This window comes from Polypterus senegalus, chromosome 3 (assembly GCF_016835505.1).
Source record: "Polypterus senegalus isolate Bchr_013 chromosome 3, ASM1683550v1, whole genome shotgun sequence".
Lineage (NCBI taxonomy): Eukaryota > Metazoa > Chordata > Cladistia > Polypteriformes > Polypteridae > Polypterus > Polypterus senegalus.
The window spans coordinates 65,954,361-65,976,790 of record NC_053156.1 but is presented as its reverse complement, the minus strand read 5'-3'; the positions used below and the strand labels follow the sequence as shown (position 1 = coordinate 65,976,790).

Here is a 22,430-nt window from a genome sequence, read left to right as displayed (position 1 = left end):
AAATAGCACAACGTAATAAATTGAAAGAAAATTATATTTCATGTTGCATTAGAGGTGTTCATTGCATTATACATTTTCGTTCTGTTTGGCTTTGAAATTAACACACAATTTTACTGCAAAACTTCAGTAAAAAGAAAATTTGAAATGAACTTTTCGTCAATATCTCCTTGAATTTTGATTTCTGTGTTTGGACTTACATTGTGACAATGCAACATATAACTGCCCGTGAGTGAATATTGTTTTTTCTCTCTAATAAATAAACTGACATTTTCAAATGTTTGTCCCTGTGATTTGTTAATTGTCATAGTAAAAGCTATTCTAACAGGAAACTGTAAACATTTTAATATGAATGGCATATCAAGATCTCCTTCGGTGTCTAATGTTATCTGCGGAAGATGAACTACATTACCTTTCTTGTCGCCTGTTAAAATTTTACATGTCAGAACTGTTTGACCAATTTTGAATACAACTAATATTGTCCTATTGCATAGCCCATGACTCATACATAAATTATGCAATAACATTACGATACATCCTTCTTTCAGCAGTAATTCGGCCGGTGTTAAAGGTTGTAGATATTCTACGGGATATTGTAAGTTGATGTTTTCATCTTCTGCACCATCACCACCAACAGTTTCAGCATATTCTAATGATGCGCTTTTAATAATTTTCACATTAATTCGTTTGACTTCATCGTTTCTCGGTGGTAGGATTTTCCGTGTACTCATTTCTTCTGTTGATAACCTTTCAGGATGAAATTCTTGAATAAGATTTGGACATAATAAGTCTTCTTTTATTGGGAACTTAAAGTGAGGAAAACGTAAAAATTTATAAGAGCTGAGAGCACAGGAACTGTTTCTGACAAAAGCATTCACATGAATGAGAGGTGAGAGGACCGTGAACGTGGTTGAAAATGGTTGAGAGGAGGGCAGGACTTGAAAAAATCTCTTGGCAATAGTCTTGTCTCATCTTAGATTTTCTTTTATAATAGAGAGATATATTTTCATAGATATTTTCTCAATATCGTGCATTCATAATTATGTTTCACACAAGCTATATAATTTTTTGTAATTCTGAAAAATACCAACAGACCTACATCCTATCATCACAACACAGCACCACAATGTTGCTCCTGCCTCATCAGCATCAGTGGATTGAGTCTCTGTAGCTGTTAGCTGGAGCAGAACAGACATACACTGCATTGTTTTGCTCCCTCTGGGCATTCATAGCAGGTAGAGTTTTGGTTGCTTGATATTCACATAATAATTTCATTAAACATTTTCCCTTTCTTAATGGGCTACACATGCCCTATATTCTAAATCTCACACAAAAAAGTTATAACTGCACTCATTGTTGAGGTGACATTAACAGTGGCATCACTTGAAGCTCTGAACTTCAATGTCAGCTTGACTTGGCATGTTAATATCCCTCATATTTTGGTTAATAATGTTAGAAACTAAGCGCATTTTAGCCAAATAATAGATTTGGGCCAATCATATTTGCTACTGTAGTTATCCAGCTACTTTGCCATCATCTAGTGATACTGAAGTTGTGAACCAATGCAGAGTTGTAAAGTTAATGAAAACTTCTTTCTTCTGTTCTAAATGAAGCTGAAATTTCCGTACATTACACTGCATCCTCCCCAGCGCCTTTTTTGCTTAATACATGCTTTCTCAGCAATTTTTTTTTTTCTTTTACCTCAAGTGTCTACTGAAAACTGGTTAAATGCAGTGAGTGCCCAGGTTAAGAAAATGCATGGAGGGATGGACAGTTTCATTGTTCACGTGCAGGGTTGTGCCATTTGGGGAATGGTCGGCTCTATTTACCCTAGAATGGATACCTGCACGCAAACCTGGGTTATACCACTGGGGAAGGGGTCATCTTTTTGTGAATTTTCTACAAATCTGTGAGTGTGCAGCTGTTTATGAGTTGAACTGCTGTACACAATCTCCCGGTGTTTCCGATGGCCACTCCGCCCCTGCATACAATTCACAATAAATAGTGTCATACTGTCATTCATAAGTTAACCTTATATTAAAGGAGAATACTGGAGACATAACCATGACAAATAATTGAAAAACATTGCTAGCCACAGCAGTGAGGGAAACCATAAGCACTTGCCATTTTCTTGTTTTAATGGTGTGTCCTACATTACATAATTGCATAATTATTTTTCAGTTTCTTTGTTACACCTTGCCTGACGAAGGGGCCCTAGCTGCCTCGAAAGCTTGCATTTATAATCGATTTAGTTAGCCAATAAAATTTCACCCTACTTTCTCCTGTATCAATCTTTGGCTAACACGGTACAACACTCTACTGCTATTGCATAATTATAGTAAGGAGCTCCGGCATCCATGAAAAACTAACCTGGTGTTCTGTGTGGTTCCTTCAGGGGTTGAAACAATGTAAATGAAACATTTGATACCTTCTGTATGTTATTTATTTGAACACTCACTGATCCACGTGAAAAAAGACATTGTTTGAATTCAATAACAGGTTACACCTGCTTTAGCGGATATAACTATTTCAGTTGTTTCCTCCAGTTATTTATCAAACACTCCCAGCATTTGTTGATTAATTTTAGCCCAGCCTTAATTGCAGAACCTGTTCAGCTCAATAAGATTTATGGTTTTCATGCACGAACAGCTCATTCAGCTGCTGCCATTATATTTCAAAAGGGTGTAAATCTTTTTGACTAGCCCACTGGAACAGTCAATAATTTATTTTCTTCAACTATTCTGATGAAGACTCATTTTTAAATAAGTATCTTCCTACACATCACAAGTTTACTTTAGCTTCAGCCCATAGACGAGAGGTGTGGTATCTACCAGGCAGGAAAAAGAGTTCTTGATTTCTTTAATGATGGCAAGTCGTTCAGGTCCTGCAAAGAATCCTGAAATAATGACACTTATATACGTTTGAACAACCGTTAAACATGACATGTCTCCATTTTATTTATGTCTGATTTTATTGTTGTCTAGGAGAAAACCAAAAAGATATTAAAGAGATCTCTTTTTTGAATTTTCATTTCTATGGGCATTGCAACACCATTTTGTGTCTGGTTGCTATGATGCTGTGTGGTTACTAGGCACATTCTGCACATGTCATGTGACTGTAACATAACATCCATGACATATAAGACACTGCTTGCATTGCACAGATTCCTAAAATATTAGCCTTTAAAGGAAAATTGTTGTCAAAGATACAGAATTATGCGATTTAAAAAAAAAAAAGATTCTCCTTTTGACTTTTTTTTTCAGTCAGTTTTATCAATTTTGATGGTTAATATTTAGACGTTGCACAAAAAGACACTACCTACAAATATGCCTATTCCTTTTGCCTGGCCTTTCTAAATATTCTACACAAATGTCTGCTGCTCAAATATGAAATCTACCGATAGGAGACCTTGCATGTCATATCCAAACGCAATACCAACAATTCTACTGGCATGGATTCACTTTACTTTCATGGGTTGCTTTTTTTTCATAACTAACAATGTTTAAGAAGGTTAAACAACTTTCAGTACCAGACCTGCACAAAAAGGTCATTGCTCCCTGTGGTGAGGGCTCTATTTTTTCTCAATGGTTAAATTCAATGTGAATGAGGCTGGCCAATTCCTAAATATTGTTTAGGGTTCCTCTTTGCTCTCAGACAGATTTTGGCAGGATGACTGCTCTTGGGAAGATTGATTATTGTTCAAAATGTTCTCCTGTTGGATATTATGGCTCTGAAAGTGTTTTTATGGAGCCTCCTAGCCACCCACACATGGCTCTAGAGACCTTTAATAGATTTCAGAAACTTTTCTCTAGGTTTTTATGAACTTCTTAAACTTCTGGAATACGTGTCACTAGAATCAATTTCCTAACAAATTAATTCCAATGGTTAAGAAATAAAGGAGCTCAGATGTTTACAGAGCTGGTCTGGCCTAAGTTAGGTTTAATTCTTAACCAAAGGAATGAAACATCTGACCCTAATGATTTCCATTAATGTGTACACACTGAAGTAATAAATAATTTTATACTACGCAAGTGCGCATTTGACTACCTTACAACAAAATATTTATTTCTGTAGCACATTTTCATAAACAAGATGTAGCTGAAAGTGCTCTACAAGATGTCAAAGAAACAGTAACAAGAGAAGAGAAACAAATTAAGTTAAAAGTTAAGGTAAAATAATACTAAGTAAATAATAGCTTACACATCATAGATCTATAATTAGTAGACAGGTAGTGTCCTTTATATAGTATCATATTCTAAATCTCTAAAGATGATTCCATAAGGTCCAATAGCCAGAAGGACAGAAAAAAAACACGGGGTACTCTACCTAACACTGATAAATGATACAGCATATATAAATATGATTTGATATGAAAAGCATTAATTTATTCTCTATTTGTATTTGCAGATGAGAAAGATATATGCAGGTGTTCCTCATTACTTGGGTGTAAAAATAAGGAGCATCAGGTATTTATTATCTTTTTGCCTATTTTCTGACTTTTCAACTGTTATCAACCATCATCTATGCAATCTGTGAAGGATGGAAAAGTATACAAATTCACTTTTATTAAATATTACCAGTGTTATGGGAAAACATGGGTGTTGATGGCAGGATTGGCACTCCAGCCACTGTAAAAAAGCCACACACTGTTCCACTTCATTCATACTTTTGTGGTGCTGAGGTGTTAACCCATTGCATGGCTGCTGTTGGGTCCTAATTTGGGATCTTGAGGTGAAAGTCGTGTGGTGGTTGCGACGACGAGCTGTATCAGTGCATGCTCCCAACCTATACGAGTATCTATCTCAATCTATGTTAATGTTAGGGGCTGGTTTCACTATTAAATGTTGCACAACTTTCTTTTTATAAACTCCCTGAATCATTTTTTTGACTATTAGATTCTTGGAAACCTGCAGCCTATCACAGAAGTATGTTGATTAGTTAAACACTCTATTTGGGGTTTTAAATACCAAGGAAACTGATTTACTCGTAAGAATCAGTAATTTGATTCAAAGTTTTATTTTGATTTCCTTTTTTTAATTTTGAAATGAGTTAGACACCATTTTGTGATGGATGCCACCATTTTGTCTAACCATTGCTAGGATGCTGAAGCAGTTTGTAGGGGTGGAGGTCATTATCTCCCAGGGTATCACTTAGATCACTTCCTCATCTGAGGTTGAGGAGAGAAATGTTGTCCTTTTGCATCAAATCTTGATTATTTCTAAACCTTTTTCTAGTGTTTTCTGGTGTGGATTTTTGGCCGTGTTTTTTTAATTTCACATTTGTTACTCTAATTCAAGTTTCCTTTTGGTCTCCCAGTTTTGACTTTTACCTGTTTCGATTACATCCATCTCCCGATCTGCCTCTCAAATTTTCTGTGCTCTTATTTGTAACACATTAGTTACAAAATACTGCTGGATAATTTCCAATAACAGCAGATATACCTTTGAATATGGATGAGTGCATGTATGTCCTCTGATTATTTATACCCAAATGAACTGTCAGGGATCAGTGCTAGGGTTGCTGCTATTTTATATATACAAAATATGTAGATAGGAATATAAATAACAAACTGATGAAGTTTGCAGATGATAGCAAACTAGGTGGATTGGCAGATAATCTAGAATTAGGTACATCATTATAGAGCGGCATGGGTAGACTTGTGGCAGATGATGGATTAATGTAAGTAAATGTAAATTATTACATATAGGCCACAATTGGAGGTTTGAATCTTGAAAACACACCAAATTAGAAGTATCTAGGATTTGTAGTGGACTTATCACTATCAACCACAGGAAAAAATAACCACTTGTACAAAGTCTGGCATGGACAGAAACAGGTATTGGATGTGTATTTGTGGAATGACATGCTATAAAGCTTCTACACATGCACAGAGTGTTTCCCCAGTAACTGCTGATGGTCTTTGGAACACCTGTCGTTGTTGGACTGTGTCACAATGTGTGCTTTATGGGGGTCAAAACTACTAACAATGCAGGCCACTGAAGAAGTAATACATGGTGAGAACAAATGCCCGCGCCGGTGTGGTTCCCTATTTACCTGACGAGGTAAGAAGGCGTTATTGGGGCAGCAGAGCTGGTGCTACGATAAAAGCCAAGCATCTAGCGAGAAAGTGGCGCTACAAACCTTCGGTGCCTTCTGTGATCCTGGGAAATTATGTGAACTCACTACCAAATAAGATCGACGAACTGGCTGTGCTGGTGAAAAATGACAGGACTTACAGAAAATGCAGTTTGCTGTGTTTTAGTGAAACGTGGCTAACAACTAACATCCCAGATGCTAACGTGGAGCTACCCAGGTTTAGCACAGTTATAGCGGACACAGACGCAAGTACCTGCGGGAAGCAGAAAGGACGGGGAGTCACTCTCTATGTCAATGCAAGGTGGTGTAACTCTGGACATGTAAACGTTAAAATCTCCACTTGCTGCAGGGACATCGAACTGTTGGCCGTAAGTTTGTGTCCTTATTACTTTCCCAGAGAGTTTGGACACGTTATTGTTGTTATTGTTTACATCCCTCCTCAGGTGGACACGGAGATAGCGGGTGACATAATCCATTCTGCTGTTGCTAAATTACAAACACAGCACTCTGAGGCGCTTGTGTTAATAGCCGGAGACTTTAACCATGTGACGCTGGACAACACATTACCTGCCTTCTCCCAGTATGTGGATTGTAACACCTGGGGAAATAGGACTATCGACCTACTGTATGCAAACGTTAAAGATGCATACAGCGCCACCCTGCTGCCTGCGCTTGGGAAAGCAGATCATAACCTGGTTCTGCTTCAGCCTCACTACAAACCAAGAGAGAGGGAGCTACCCACAACCACATGCTCATTCAGGAAGTGGTCCCCTGAGGCAGAGCAGGCTCTGAGAGACTGCTTTGGAATTATGGACTGGGATATCCTGCAGGGGTCACATAGTGAGAACATTGAGGAGATTGTTGGCTGCACTACTGACTACATCAACTTCTGTGTGGACATAGTAGTTCCAGTAAGAACAGTACGCTGCTATGCTAACAACAAGCCATGGATTACAAGTGACATCAAGGGCCTTTTGAACCAGAAGAGAAGGGCTTTTAAAGGCGGTGATCAGCATGAGCTCACGCGCGTGCAGAAGGAACTCCGAGTCCAGCTGAGGGCGGCGAAGGAGCAGTACAGGAGAAAGCTGGAGCAGAAGTTGCAGAATAACAGCATGAAGGAAGTGTAGGATGGGATGAAGATCATCACTGGCTGCAGCTCGAAGCGGGGTTCCACTATTGAGAGAGATGTGGAGACAGCAAACCAGATGAACAACCTCTTCAACAGGTTTGACCACCCTAACCCACTCTCACCTTGGAGTACTACTGCACCCTCCACCCATCCTTCTGCTGATACCAGCATAGGAGAAACATCCCCACCCACAATTACAGGAGCCCAGGTAAGCAGAGAGCTGAGGAGACTTTGTGCTAGCAAAGCAGTGGGTCCAGATGGAGTATTGTCACGACTGCTGAAGGCCTGTGCGTTGGAGCTGGAGAGTCCTCTACAGCACATCTTCAACCTGAGCCTGGAACAGGGGAGAGTCCCGAGGCTTTGGAAAACATCTTGCATTAACCCAGTCCCAAAGGTATCACGTCCTAGTGAGCTGAACGACTTCCGGCCTGTCGCTCTGACGTCACATGTGATGTAGACCATGGAGTGGCTGCTGCTTCACCACCTGAGGCCATAGGTCCGCCATGCCCTTGACCCTCTGCAGTTTGCATACCAGGAAAAGGTGGGAGCGGTGGATTCAATCATCTATATGCTACATTGATCCATCTCCCACTTGGACAGAGGCAGTGGTGATGTAAGAAATATGTTTCTGGACTTCTCTAGCGCCTTCAGCACCATCCAATCTCTGCTCCTTAGGGACAAGTTGACAGAGATGGGAGTAGATTCATACCTGGTAGCATGGATTGTGGACTATCTTAAAGACAGACCTCAGTATGTGCGTCTCGGGAACTGCAGGTCTGACATTGTGGTCAGCAATACAGGAGCGCCGCAGGGGACTGTACTTTCTCCGGTCCTGTTCAGCCTATATACATCGAACTTCCAGTACAACTCGGAGTCCTGCCACGTGCAAAAGTTTGCAGATGACACTGCTATCGTGGGCTGCATCAGGAGTGGGCAGGAGGAGGAGTATAGGAAACTAATCAAGGACTTTGTTAAATGGTGCGACTCAAACCACTGAACACCAGCAAAACCAAGGAGTTGGTGGTGGATTTTAGGAGGCCCAGGTCCCTCATGGACCCCGTGATCATCAGAGGTGACTGTGTGCAGAGGGTGCAGACCTATAAATACCTGGGAGTACAGCTGGATGATAAATTGGACTGGACTGTCAATACTGATGCTCTGTGTAAGAAAGGACAAAGCCGACTATACTTACTTAGAAGGCTGGCATCCCTCAACACATGCAATTAGATGCTGCAGATGATCTATCAGACAGTTGTGGCGAGCTCCCTCTTCTACTCGGTGGTGTGCTAGGGAGGCAGCATAAAGAAGAGGGATGCCTCACACCTGGACAAACTGGTGAGGAAGGCAGGCTCTATTGTAGACACGGAGCTGGACAGTTTGACATCCGTGGCAGAGCGACGGGCACTGAGCAGGCTCTTGTCAATAATGGAAAATCCACTGCATCCACTGAACAGGATCATCTCCAGACAGAGGAGCAGCTTCAGTGACAGACTGTTGTCACTGTCCTGCTCCACTGACAAACTGAGGAGATCGTTCCTCCCCTACACTATGCGACTCTTCAATTCCACTCGGGGGATAAATGTTAATATTATACTAAATTATTGTCTGTCTGTTATACAGTGCATCTGGAAAGTACTCGCAGCGCATCACTTTTTCCACATTTTGTTACGTCACAGCCTTATTCCAAAATGGATTAAATTCATTTTTTCCCTCACAATTCTACACACAACACCCCATAATGACAACATGAAAAAAGTTTACTTGAGGTTTTTGCAAATTTATTAAAAATAAAAAGACTGAGAAATCACATGTACATAAGTATTCACAGCCTTTGCTCAATACTTTGTCGATGCACCTTTGGCAGTAATTACAGCCTCAAGTCTTTTTGAATATGATGCCACAATCTTGGCACACCTATCCTTGGCCAGTTTCGCCCATTCCTCTTTGCAGCAACTCTCAAACTCCATCAGGTTGGATGGGAAGCGTCGGTGCACAACCATTTTAAGATCTCTCCAGAGATGTTCAATCAGATTCAAGTCTGGGCTCTGGCTGGGCCACTCAAGGACATTCACAGAGTTCTCCTGATGCCACTCCTTTGATATCTTGGCTGTGTGCTTAGGGTCGTTGTCCTGCTGAAAGATGAACCGTCGCCCCAGTCTGAGGTGAAGAGCGTTCTGGAGCAGGTTTTCATCCATGTTTCTGTTCATTGCTGCAGTCATCTTTCCCTTTATCCTGACTAGTCTCCCAGTTCCTGCCGCTGAAAAACATCCCCATAGCATGATGCTGCCATCACCATGCTTCACTGTAGGGATTGTATTGGCCTGGTGATGAGCAGTGCCTGGTTTCCTCCAAATGTGACACCTGGCATTCACACCAAAGAGTTCAATCTTTGTCTCATCAGACCAGAGAATTTAGTTTCTCACGGTCTGAGAGTCCTTCAGGTGCCTTTTGGCAAACTCCTGGCGGGCTGCCATGTGCCTTTTACTAAGGAGTGGCTTCCGTCTGGCCACTCTACCAAACAGGCCTGATTGGTGGATTGCTGCAGAGATGGTTGTCCTTCTGGAAGGTTCTCCTCTCTCCACAGAGGACCTCTGGAGCTCTGACAGAGTGACCATCAGATTCTTGGTCACCTCCCTGACTAAGGCCCTTCTCCCCTGATCACTCAGTTTAGATGGCCGGCCAGCTCTAGGAAGAGTCCTGGTGGTTTCGAACTTCTTCCATTTCCACTTCTCCATCCAGATGATGGAGGCCACTGTGCTCATTGGGACCTTCAAAGCAGCAGTCATTTTTCTGTAACCTTCCCCAGATATGTGTCTCGAGACAATTCCTTTGACTTCATGCTTGGTTTGTGCTCAGAAATGAACTGTCAACTGTGGGACCTTATATTGACAGGTGTGTGCCTTTCCAAATCATGTCCAATCAACTGAATTTACCACAGGTGGACTCCAATTAAGCTGCAGAAACATCTCAAGGATGATCAGGGGAATCAGGATGCACCTGGGCTCAAATTTGAGCTTCTTGGCAAAGGCTGTGAATACTTATGTACATGTGATTTCTAAGTTTTTTTTATTTTTAATAAATTTGCAAAAACCTCAAGTAAACTTTTTTCACGTTGTCATTATGGGGTGTTGTGTGTAGAATTCTGAGGGAACAAAATGAATTTAATGAAAATGAAAAAGTGATGCACTATGAATACATCCGGATGCACTGTACTTTCATTGTTATCACTCCTTAATTTAATATTGTTCTTTATCAATATGCTGCTGCTGCAGTATGTGAATTTCCCCTTGGGATTAATAAAGTATATATCCATCTATCTATCTATCGAACTGCACTGTCTTTAATGAAGTTGTAAAATTCTTGCAATGGTTTGTGAACAGTCGAAGAAAAAACTGTTTCTGTTGCTTCTCCCTTGTGAGTATGTCATTGTATGTTTTGATTAGACTTGTTCCTTTTTCATCTGTATCATCTCTTAATGCCATGCATACCAAACGTTCACAACATTCGCAGAACATAGGATCACCTGTCCATTCTTCTGGTGATTTCTTGTGAAGCTTTTCTTTGCCTCTTTCTATTAGGACATCTGTTATCAGATCCTCTAACTTCAGATGTTCAGATACATTTGTCAATTTCAGACTTTGAGGAATGTCTGGTAACAGTGGCCACTCCGTTCTATGCACCTCCTTTTCTTTTTTCAGGTCAGATAGAAACTTACTACGGTAATGTTTTTGAAATTCCTACTTAATAGTAGATTGTTCAGGAAACTTCTACTTACTACTAGAATGTTCTGAGAAATCAACCTTAGTACTAGCTTGTTCTCTGTTTTGTTGTTTTTTTTTATTTCACAAAGCCCATTAAGAATCTAAGTACATAGTAACAATACATAATAAAATGTTCAGAATGGAGTAAACTCTCATTGTTTCACAATCAGTGCAAAATTTCACAGATCCTGTAAACAAGCTATCCCAAATAGACAAAAATAAGCCATGTGGAGAAATGATTCTAGAGACATCAGCTCTTTGTATTGGGTTGTGGACCACCCAATTTTGCACCAATATAAAGGATTCCTTGGTATACAGGAAGTATAATCCACCTACCCACAATTCTCTAGCACTTAATATTTGAAAGCTCTACCTATAGCTGTTATCCTCTTTGACAGGGCATTTTTGGTCCCTAATAGTGCACAGTTACCGTCAGCAGTCACACAATAAGGTTTCCTTTACAGGCATCTTTTATGCACACTGTAGGAAAATCCATGCGACATAACTTACACATATCATTTGTATATGTGCTTCACTTGTAATCTTACTCACACACAGCCATGACCTATCCATACTAGAAGTTTCAGATGAACGTAATCATTTCAATGGCCAGCAGTGTTCTTTATAAAGAGTTCTTCAACACAAACACTGGGACACAGATTAAAACTCATTAAGGGTAAATTTCGCACAATGTTAAATTCTTTCTTCACACATAGAAGTATAAACACAGAAAATAAATTACTAAATAGTGTGGTAGAATGTAGCACTTTAGAGTCCTTCAAGACTCAACTTGATGTTATTTTGGAGAAGTTAGTAAATATATTAGCAAGTTTTGGTGGACTGAATGGCTTGTTCCTGTGAAAATTGTTCTGTTTTAACTTTGTTGGGCTGAATGGTCTCCTAATGTTTGTAATTTTTTTTAGAAACGTCTAATTTTTTTAGCCATATTGATGGTCGTACTGATTAGTAATAGATGAAGCAGCGGGTACTGCTGTTATCTACTCATTCCCAGGAGAGACCAATCTCTGGCTTCAGCACCCTGTGAGGACTTTGTATGGTCTCCCTGTGTTGATACTGTTTCCCCCCACAATCCAAAGGTATTTGTTAAGTTTATTACCCTAATGTGAACTTGATGGCATATCATCCAGGGCACTGTTGTTGGATTTGGCAACCACAAACTGGAACATGTAGGTCTAATTGTGAATGTGGAAGTTAAAAACCTTTGGTTAGAACATTTCTATTTACTTCAAATCACTGTATATGACTTTTTTGTTATTTATTTTTAAATTATGCTGGAAGCTTAAATTCCACAAAACACAGGTCATCTGAAAGGTATTAAATTATTAAAAATATGTTTTCTTTTACCTTCCCAGGAACGGCAGTATTATTGTCAACCATGATGTCTTGTTCCAGGTGAACAATACTGCATCAGGTGCTGAGTATAATACAGTTCTGGTGGACATTGAAAAAAGCCTTAATGAGTCAGTAGCCTGTGAAAATGCTTATCTTCTCTGGCAGACAAACTCCTTACAAACATCCCAGCTAGAACATCTACTTTCATTGCCTGGTAAGATTTCATTGAAGGGCTTGAAACACATTATTTGTGCTTGCAGATACGGCAGCTTCATAGAAATAAAACGGCTTGCACTGCCCTAGCATGGTGTACAGTGCAATATGCACATCCAGAAAACAATGACAAAGGATTTGGGCTTCTAACAGCAAACTGTTAAGTTTTATATCACAATTAATTAGCAAAGTATGACAGCTGTGCTAAAATTTTCAAAAACAGGATGTTAAAATGTTCCTTTAGGAGGTGCTTGTTTACACATCATTTGTTGTGTAATTGTCATGTGATAAAGCAGGTATTCTCCTATTTTTATAGCAGAGAGCTTTACAGAAAAAAAACACCCTTTCAGAGCAGAGTCTTTGAGACACATTAGTAAGGTTGTTGCCAAGTTTCCATTATAATATCAAAGGTTTTTTTTTTCTCTGAAACACATAATCGTGTAAGAGAATGCCTTTCTTGTTCAAACAACAGGAATTCAATAGCACAAAAGAAACATTTTTCTGGTTAACCTAAGCAAAAACTTTTTAAAAATTGTTTTTTGTGTGCAGGTTAAACCAACAGACAGCACGGTAATTGATAATTCACATAATTTTCTGATGTGTCTTTCAAAATTTATTTCTCGGTGATCTCAATTTCCCTACTTAGGTCAAAATGGCAAACCAGTTCAATAAATCAGGAGCTGCCAAGGAGTGTAAATTTGAAGCAACTGGAGACCAAATAACAATTGAATCCAGCAGAGAGAAATGTGTATTGATTGTTCTTTACTGACACCTAACATAAATGTCACTTTGCATTTTGAGATATGTTGACGTTTCAAAGAATCACTTTTTATGTTTGCATAAAAAATTAATAGATGCTGCAGTGTCTTTGTTAATTTGTGCTTACAGCAGTATAAGAGAAAATTATACTGATACTAGCCGTGTAAGCTTGTGCTGTAAAAAGCTCTGGGTCCTAGAAACTATTGAAATCTTCAGGAAAAAAAATGAAATGTAGAGATGTCAGGTAGTTGAAAGGAAATACTCTGGGCGTCTCTCACCTAGGAGGATTCATTTTGCCAACGTACTCAACTCGCTAGGGTATTAGCAGCGGGAGGAAGTGTAAAAGGGATACCGTTTTGCCGATGTGCTTGTCTCGATTGCATAAGAGATTCTCTCATTTCTCAGCGGTTTTACTTTGGCAACAGAGTTGCTTTCTTCTTCCGACTTGTTAACTTGGGGCTGCCTTGCCGGCTGTCTGAGCTTCAAGCTGTAGCAGCCTTGCATTTCTGGGCCGAACAGACAGACAGACACACACACTCCCATGCATACACGTTTAGTTGTTTGTTTCCTTACCGTAAATTTATTGGTAGTAAATATTGACAGAAATGCACCTTGTGATAAAAGTACTGAGCAGTGGCATACTTTTACACTGAGCGTTTTGATTGCTTAGTTTTGGCAAATAGCATTGCAGAGGAGGAATTTGTGCCAACATTTTTATTATGATTAGAGCAAAAACGTTAAATTTATTTTATTTCAAAGTGCGACCAGGAATGCCCAGTTTCAAATCCTATGCAAATATTATAGCCAAACCTTACAGCACATTTCTCACCAAAGCACATAATTATTACTTTTGTTTTTGTAAAAGTAATCTACAGGAAGGTGAAGTCTGTAACAACTGCCTTTGAAAGACTAGCTGAGTACTAAGTCTTGAATGCCTTGTTAAAGGACATAGTTAGAGACAGACCTGAGTGTAGGCTGAGGCGAGGGGCTATATAAACGAGTCTGTTAGCTGAAGATGCACTAACACTAAATAAGGCCATTGAAATAAGTGTGTCTATGGAGTGAGTTGCCAAAGAAGCTCATCAGCCTTATATCACTAGAAAACTGTATAACTGAAATTATAATTAAGGCTTGCAACACACTGCACAGTTTCAAATTTTCAAAATATCACAAGGTTATCTCATATTGACAGTCAATTACTGTGCTGCTTAACAGTGCCAGTATAGCCATACAATTGTTTTCCAGATGTGGTGAGTTCAGCTGCATCTCAGCCAGTCTTTTCTTCCCTTTTCCATTCTGTTGTATTACAATAAAAAAAGACGCTGTACAGTCAAGCCACTGTTCTATTTGCAAAGTCCATAACATCTTTTTCGTCTTCCCTTGAGGCTGCATTGTCTCCGTTCACAATTTGTCAATTCTTGCACACACAGGAGCTCACCTCTGTGGCCAGTGACAAAATCAAATCTGTTTTTGTCACGTCCAGTCACAGAGCACTATGACTGAGCCCTCAGGTGTCACACTACTATGGAAGAAAGTCAGACAGACTCTCAGGAGAATGAAGCATCACTGTGGCCAGCTGTGTAGCAGGTGGGATAGTCCATGAACTGAGGCACAAAATACAATTCAGAATAGGCTTATACAACGCATGATATAGTTAACAATTTACTGATTTACTGATATTCTTCTGAAAGAATCAAATCACACTGCTCAATGCTTCATTGATTTACTTATTTGCTGATTATAGGCTGTCTACTTTATCTTCTTTATGTTAAAGGGTATGGAAAAAGCGCTTGGTTGGTGCCGACCTGGCACAGACTGACAACGGAGGCACAGGTGAAAATGAACAAAAATACTTATTTTTGTATTCTTCAGCCATGGGGCATGCCTTCCCCGTGCCCCACAGGCCTTACACAGTCCCCAAAACACACAGAAATGAAAACACCCAAAAAAATCACTTTCTTCTTCCTCCACTCCTCCCAGGCATCTTTGTCCCTCTCCTCCCGACTCTGGCTCCTCGAGTAGTGGTTGCAAGCTCTTCTTATAGCCCACCCGGAAGTGCTTCAGGTGATAATTAACCTAATTCAGGCTGCACTTCCGGGTGTGGCTGCATTTCAGCCCACACGGATTCGTTAAGCCATGCAGCTCCAGGTGTCCGCTGAGCCCTGAAGTCCCAGTCCTGTGGCCCCAATGTAACCCAGGAGGGCTGCCACCATGCGTTCTGGGGGACGTAGTGTGCATCTCATGGCTGCTCCCCCAGACCCACTGTCAAAGGGGCACCCTGGCCAGGCATGGGCCCTGGCCGTCCGCCACAAGGGTCAAAGTCCAAACTGTGCATGTGCAGTTTAACAATGTTTAGCATTCCATTCTTTATATCTGGTAGGATACAATTTACAAAGACATTACATTTTAACCTTATAATTTACAGAAATGTTACATTCTAACCTTGCAGTTTCTTAGCAAGGTATTCTCACTGCACTAAAGCATGCTACCACTCCCATTAAGGCAAAAACACTCAAATTTTTTCCTCATTACATGAGTGAGGTTCACTGGCATGCACTGCAACTGTCCTCAATGCGTCAAGAATATGTAAATGAAAACTATGACTGAAAATCTCTAAAAATACCATGTACTCGGACAGGAGGTGATAAAGCAGGCCATCTTGCAACTGAGTTCCAACATCCACACCTACAACAAGAACTTGCATTAGCATTGAACTCTTCTAATATGGACATGCATGATCCTGGAGAGTGGTTTGTCCATTGCTCTCTTGTTATACAGAGGCAGCCTCCAAAACCTTTTGATGGAGGTAGTGTACTTATTTTATGACTATTACCATAAAGAAAAACCTTGGTAGTAACTATTGGTTCTTTGATACAACCATGTTACTATAGTCACTATAATCTGTGAAAAGTAGTGCATTTCTTATTTAGGAGGGAAATAATATGTTTTTATATTGTTCATTATTCACACGCCACTTTTAAGTTAGAATATGTTTCTGAGCTTTCATTAATTAATCTCTGATAAAAGAATGGACCAAAAAGATCATAAACGTTTGGGGCAGCAAAGTGATCTCCATATATTGTGATAAAGTTTTGACAATAAAAGGATGAGACAAGTCATCTCCAGACAGTCATTGTCTGACTGTTCCAAGATGGCAGCTTAAATAGGAAACTCAGAGGAAGAGACAGGTTCGGTAAAACTGAAAACAGAAGTGACAGAAGAATGTCAGTCAATCATTCTTTCTGATGAGGCAGGTAGAACAGAGGCATTAGATGACAGCATCATCCCCTGGTTGACATCAGTTACAGTAATCCCCCGCCTATCGCGGAAGGTACGTTCCAGACACACCCGCGATAGGTGAAAATCCGCGATATAGAAAGACCACATTTTTTTTTATAGTTTAAGTCTTAAAATACCCTTCCCACACACTTTAAACACATGTAAACTTATTAAAACACATATGATATGTGGATGTCGGGCTAACGATATAAGTAACATCTATTATAAAATATTTTAACTTCACGTAAGACAAGGCAGTGAGACAGGATAAGAGCTGCTGTACAGGCTTTTAAATGATTGACACACAGAGCGACAAGCTGAAAAAGCATCTTGGCAGACACAGCACAGAGCCAGTACAAGGTCCACTTCTCCTTAGTGTGCATTGGGGAGGGAGGGATTAAAGGGGGAGGGGTTTGAGCGATTCGATCGTGATCTGATCCAAACACTCTCCTTAGCGTGCGTTCAGCTGTCACACCTGAAATTGCAAACCCTTGTCCTCCTTCAGAACGCACAGAGCAAACAGAACAGCAATCTTGGCAGAAGCAGCACAAAGCCAGTAGCTGATCTATCCACTTCTGCTTAACGTGCGTTCAGAAGCCCCCCCTTCACAACGCGGGGAGCGTTATAAGTGCCGCGAGAAAGGGGTTTAACTGCGCCTGGGGCAGGAAATAAAGGACCAATATTGTTTTTACAAAAGTTTTAAAGTAAAAATGAAAACATTGCATATGTAACAATTCCCATAAAAATAACAATCTCTTTAAATTTGTTTATCCGGTAAACCAAACGAGGGGGTGGGCGAGCAGGGGGCAGAGCCCCTTAGTGAATAGTATTAATAAATCCGCGATGTAGCAGGGGCGCGATAGCTGAACCGCAACAGAGCAGGGGATTACAGTATAGCCATAGTGTGTTCACAAGAGTTACTTCTGAAAGCATTTCAGTATTTTTTTTATTCAGTGCCTCCTGACTTACTGGTATGAGAAAACCCCCCAAACAGTATATACTGTTCAACTTGTTGATGTATATTTATGTAAGACATTGAACCTGAAAAACCTTCATTTTTAGGTTATTTTGGACAAAATTTTGTGCAGGAAATTATACAGTTATCATAAAGACTAAATCAATGGGTGCCTTCACCAAAAATCAATAGGACTTGAAGTTGAACATTCCACATTGACTGACCCCAGGGGTTCCCCCCCTAATGGGATACAAGTAGTCAAAGTTACTCTTTTTCATAGCAGTAATATTAGCATGGGGAGCATCATTTTGTTTCGAGGTTCCTGATCATGAATATAATATTTTTGATATCTGATTCTTTACCAGTGGTCCTAGCTGTCTAAGAGTGACTCCCACAAGGTTTAAAATACAAATTACAAATATTAAGCATGTGGGGTATCATTTTGGACTATTTCAAGGTCAGTGATTATGAATTTGATGTTATTTTTCATTCTTTATTAGGGATCTGGCCCTGTATTCTGCACCCACTATTTCAGAGCTTGCACAGTTTGACACATAGCTAAATATAGTGACAAGCTCTGAAACAAAATGAACAAACTATAACTGAAAGTCTTGTTCTGTATTGAATCACCAATATTGTAAAACTGTGAGAACATATATAAAACCAAATGAGCTTGAAGTAGCATTGCAAAGGAAGTTCACTCACTACAGATGAACTAAAATGTATCAAATAAGAGGAATCAATCACATACCCATTTCTTTTAAAACTAGCAGTATGTATAACCACCTAACCTAAGTATTGATTTGGCTGTGCTACTTTAATACAAAAACATATGCAAAGACATAAACATATATACATACATTATACCAAGGTTCAAACATTAATGATAATAATGCTGTCAATTTACTTACAAGCTATGCTTTTTGAAGGTTCAGTATAGATAGCTGGAAGAAAACTACATCACATTAGTAAAAGCCAATGCTTTTTTTATTTACTGAATTTATTAACATTCTATACAATCAAGTCAAACAAAACTAAAATCAAATCAACCCCTACCCATGAGAAAGAGAGGAAGGCCAACAACCAGAGCCAAACTGTTAAGAGTAGCAAAGAGAGAAAGGAGCCAATGCCTTTAAAGGCTCAGTGTGAGACAATGGAGTGAGATTCCATCATTGAGTATGGAATGGGATTGTACTGCTAAGGACAGAATGTGAGTACATCATTAAGGATTGCGCAAGGTTGTATCAACAGGGTTGACTTGAGATTGCATCATTATAGAAGAGGCTGCAAAGCCATAACACCCTGCACGGACCTCTATCAGAAGGTGAAAATTTTCAAGTTTTTACTACAATCAAGAATATTTAGACTTTACATATTGGAAACAAAGAACACATTTTAATATTATGAATGTCTGATGAAACTATTCTTGTTTATTATGTAGTTTTAACTGATGAAGTAAATTATTACATTTCCATTTAACCTTCGGAATTAGGTTGGCTCAGTCTAAGCTAGACCTATATGTATATTTGTATATATTGTAAGGTTTCTAAACACTTTTGGAGATTCCCCCAACGGGACGACATGCTGAAGAGTGTCCTGAAGCGTGATCGCTGCATCTTTGGAATACAGCATATCAGTCGCTGGAGAAACAAACTATACTTTTATACAGCTCCCAGCGCTGTAGCAGCTCACCGCAAAAACAAATTCTTTTTTTTTTTTTTTTATTTATTTATTTATTAATTTTATTACAATCAATACATAGCAATCAAGTTTTACAAAAAAAAAGAATTATGCTAAGAACAGATCGATCCCCACCCTTGAGAGAGAGAGCAAGCCAAACGGTGTAAAATTTAAGGCTTTTAAAAATACCTAAATCAACAAATTCTCTGTACTTTATAAACTTATTTTAAAATATTACTGATTAGATCCTGCCATGTTTTGAAAAAGTCTGCACAGATCCTCTAACTGAGTATTTGATTTTTCCAATTTTAAATAATATAACACATCAGTTTCCCACTGACTTAAAAGAGGAGAGTTTGGGTTCTTCCAGTTTATCAGAATAAGTCTGCGTGCCAACAGTGTAGTGAATGCAATCACAATTTGTTTGTCTTTCTCCACTTTAAGACCCTCTGGAAGAACCCCAAACACAGCTGTTAATGGGTTAGGAGGGATTGTGAGTCCAAGACTGTCTGAGAGGTAATTAAAATTTTTGTCCAGAATAATGTTAATTTGGAGCAGGCCCAGAACATGTGACCTAGTGAGGCTGGGGCTTGGTTGCAACGTTCGCAGGTTGGATCATGCCCTGGAAACATTTTGGAGAGTTTTAGTCGAGACAGATGTGCTCGATATATAATTTTGAGTTGTATAATTGTATGCTTTGCATATGGAGCTTGAGTGAATTCTCTGCATTGCTACTTTCCACTCCTTTTCTGATATATTAATTGAGAGGTCATTTTCCCAGTGTCCTCTTGGATCTTTGAAAGGAAGGGATTGTAAAAGGATTTTATATATTGTAGAGATGGAGTCTAACTCCTTGAAATTGAGCAATAATTTTTCCAGCGTGGATGAGGGTGCAAGATGAGGAAAATCTGGAAGGTTCTGTTTAACAAAGTTCCTGATTTGAAGATAGTGAAAGAAATTTGTAGCTGGAATGTTAAATTTGGAACGTAATTGTTCATAGGATGCAAAGACGTTGTCTATATAAAGGTCTCTAAGCAAGTTAATTCCAAATTTTTTCCAGATATTACAAATAAAACAAATTCTAAAAGATCGCGGTCACGCTATGAGCACCAGCCATCGATGGGTGATGCAAGGCATACTATAAATGCAGGGAACAGGATCATTTGGCTATTAACCTGGTCATGACCCTGCCTGATTGCTGTGTCTGCGCATAGGAGAGAGGTAGATCCCGCTACAATAAATAACCGTACTGTTCCTGTTTCAAGTTGAATAAAGCTGGTTTGGCTAAAGTACCAAGACTCAGCCTGGTGTTGCGGGGTGCAAGACAGGGACTCACACATCACAATGTAAAAAAGAATAAGTGCCAAAACCTTTAGATACAACAATAGTAACTTAACTAAGAGCTGAAAAATACAGTGGTGTAAAAAACTATTTGCCCCCTTCCTGATTTCTTATTCTTTTCCATGTTTGTCACACAAAATGTTTCTGATCATCAAACACATTTAACCATTAGTCAAATATAACACAAGTAAACACAAAATGCAGTTTTTAAATAATGGTTTTTAAATATTTAGGGAGAAAAAAAAATCCAAACCTACATGGCCCTGTGTGAAAAAGTAATTGCCCCCTGAACCTAATAACTGGTTGGGCCACCCTTAGCAGCAATAACTGCAATCAAGCGTTTGCGATAACTTGCAATGAGTCTTTTACAGCGCTCTGGAGGAATTTTGGCCCACTCATCTTTGCAGAATTGTTGTAATTCAGCTTTATTTGAGGATTTTCTAGCATGAACCGCCTTTTTAAGGTCATGCCATAGCATCTCAATTGGATTCAGGTCAGGACTTTGACTAGGCCACTCCAAAGTCTTCATTTTGTTTTTCTTCAGCCATTCAGAGGTGGATTTGCTGGTGTGTTTTGGGTCATTGTCCTGTTGCAGCACCCAAGATCGCTTCAGCTTGAGTTGACGAACAGATGGCCGGACATTCTCCTTCAGGATTTTTTGGTAGACAGTAGAATTCATGGTTCCATCTATCACAGCAAGCCTTCCAGGTCCTGAAGCAGCAAAACAACCCCTGACCATCACACTACCACCACCATATTTTACTGTTGGTATGATGTTCTTTTTCTGAACATCATCTGAACAACATTTTCTGTGTTCCTTTTATGATGTAACGGGACATTTGCCTTCCAAAAAGTTCAACTTTTGTCTCATCAGTCCACAAGGTATTTTCCCAAAAGTCTCGGCAATCATTGAGATGTTTCTTAGCAAAATTGAGACGAGCCCTAATGTTATTTTTGCTTAACAGTGGTTTGCGTCTTGGAAATCTGCCATGCAGGCCGTTTTGCCCAGTCTCTTTCTTATGGTGGAGTCGTGAACACTGACCTTAATTGAGGCAAGTGAGGCATGCAGTTCTTTAGACGTTGTCCTGGGGTCTTTTGTGACCTCTCGGATGTGTCGTCTCTGTGCTCTTGGGGTAATTTTGGTCGGCCAGCCACTCCTGGGAAGGTTCACCACTGTTCCATGTTTTTGCCATTTGTTGATAATGGCTCTCACTGTGGTTCGCTGGAGCCCCAAAGCTTTAGAAATGGCTTTATAACCTTTACCAGACTGATAGATCTCAGTTACTTCTGTTCTCATTTGTTCCTGAATTTCTCTGGATCTTGGTATGATGTCTAGCTTTTGAGGTGCTTTTGGTCTACTTCTCTGTGTCAGGCAGCTCCTATTTAAGTGATTTCCTGATTGAAACAGGTGTGGCAGTAATCAGGCCTGGAGGTGGCTACGGAAATTGAATTCAGGTGTGATACACCACAGTTAGGTTATTTTTTAACAAGGGGGCAATTACTTTTTCACACAGGGCCATGTAGGTTTGGATTTTTCTCCCCTAAATAATAAAAACCATCATTTAAAAACTGCATTTTGTGTTTACTTGTGTTATATTTGACTAATGGTTAAATGTGTTTGATGATCAGAAACATTTTGTGTGACAAACATGCAAAAGAATAAGAAATCAGGAAGGGGGCAAATAGTTTTTCACACCACTGTAGATACTTGCTTGTAAAAAATCATCCTCTGATTTACATGCAAACTTTAACAATAAGAACTATACACCATCAACACCTAAAAGAAAAATATACAAAAATATACATTAAGAACAAATGCCAGTCTGATTTGCAATGATTGAGTAAGATACACAGACGTGAGAAAACA

General features: G+C 39.5%; 1 protein-coding gene across 1 annotated transcript in view; it reads left to right on the top strand.

The window, feature by feature from the left end:
* muc3a (mucin 3A, cell surface associated) overlaps positions 1-22,430 on the top strand; it is a 104,115-nt gene that overhangs the window by 65,074 nt on the left and 16,611 nt on the right. Inside the window, exons 2-3 of the mRNA XM_039749657.1 lie at positions 4,405-4,463; positions 12,357-12,550. Of these exons, the coding sequence (XP_039605591.1) occupies positions 4,405-4,463; positions 12,357-12,550 (253 nt within the window). The remainder of the gene's footprint in view (positions 1-4,404; positions 4,464-12,356; positions 12,551-22,430) is intronic.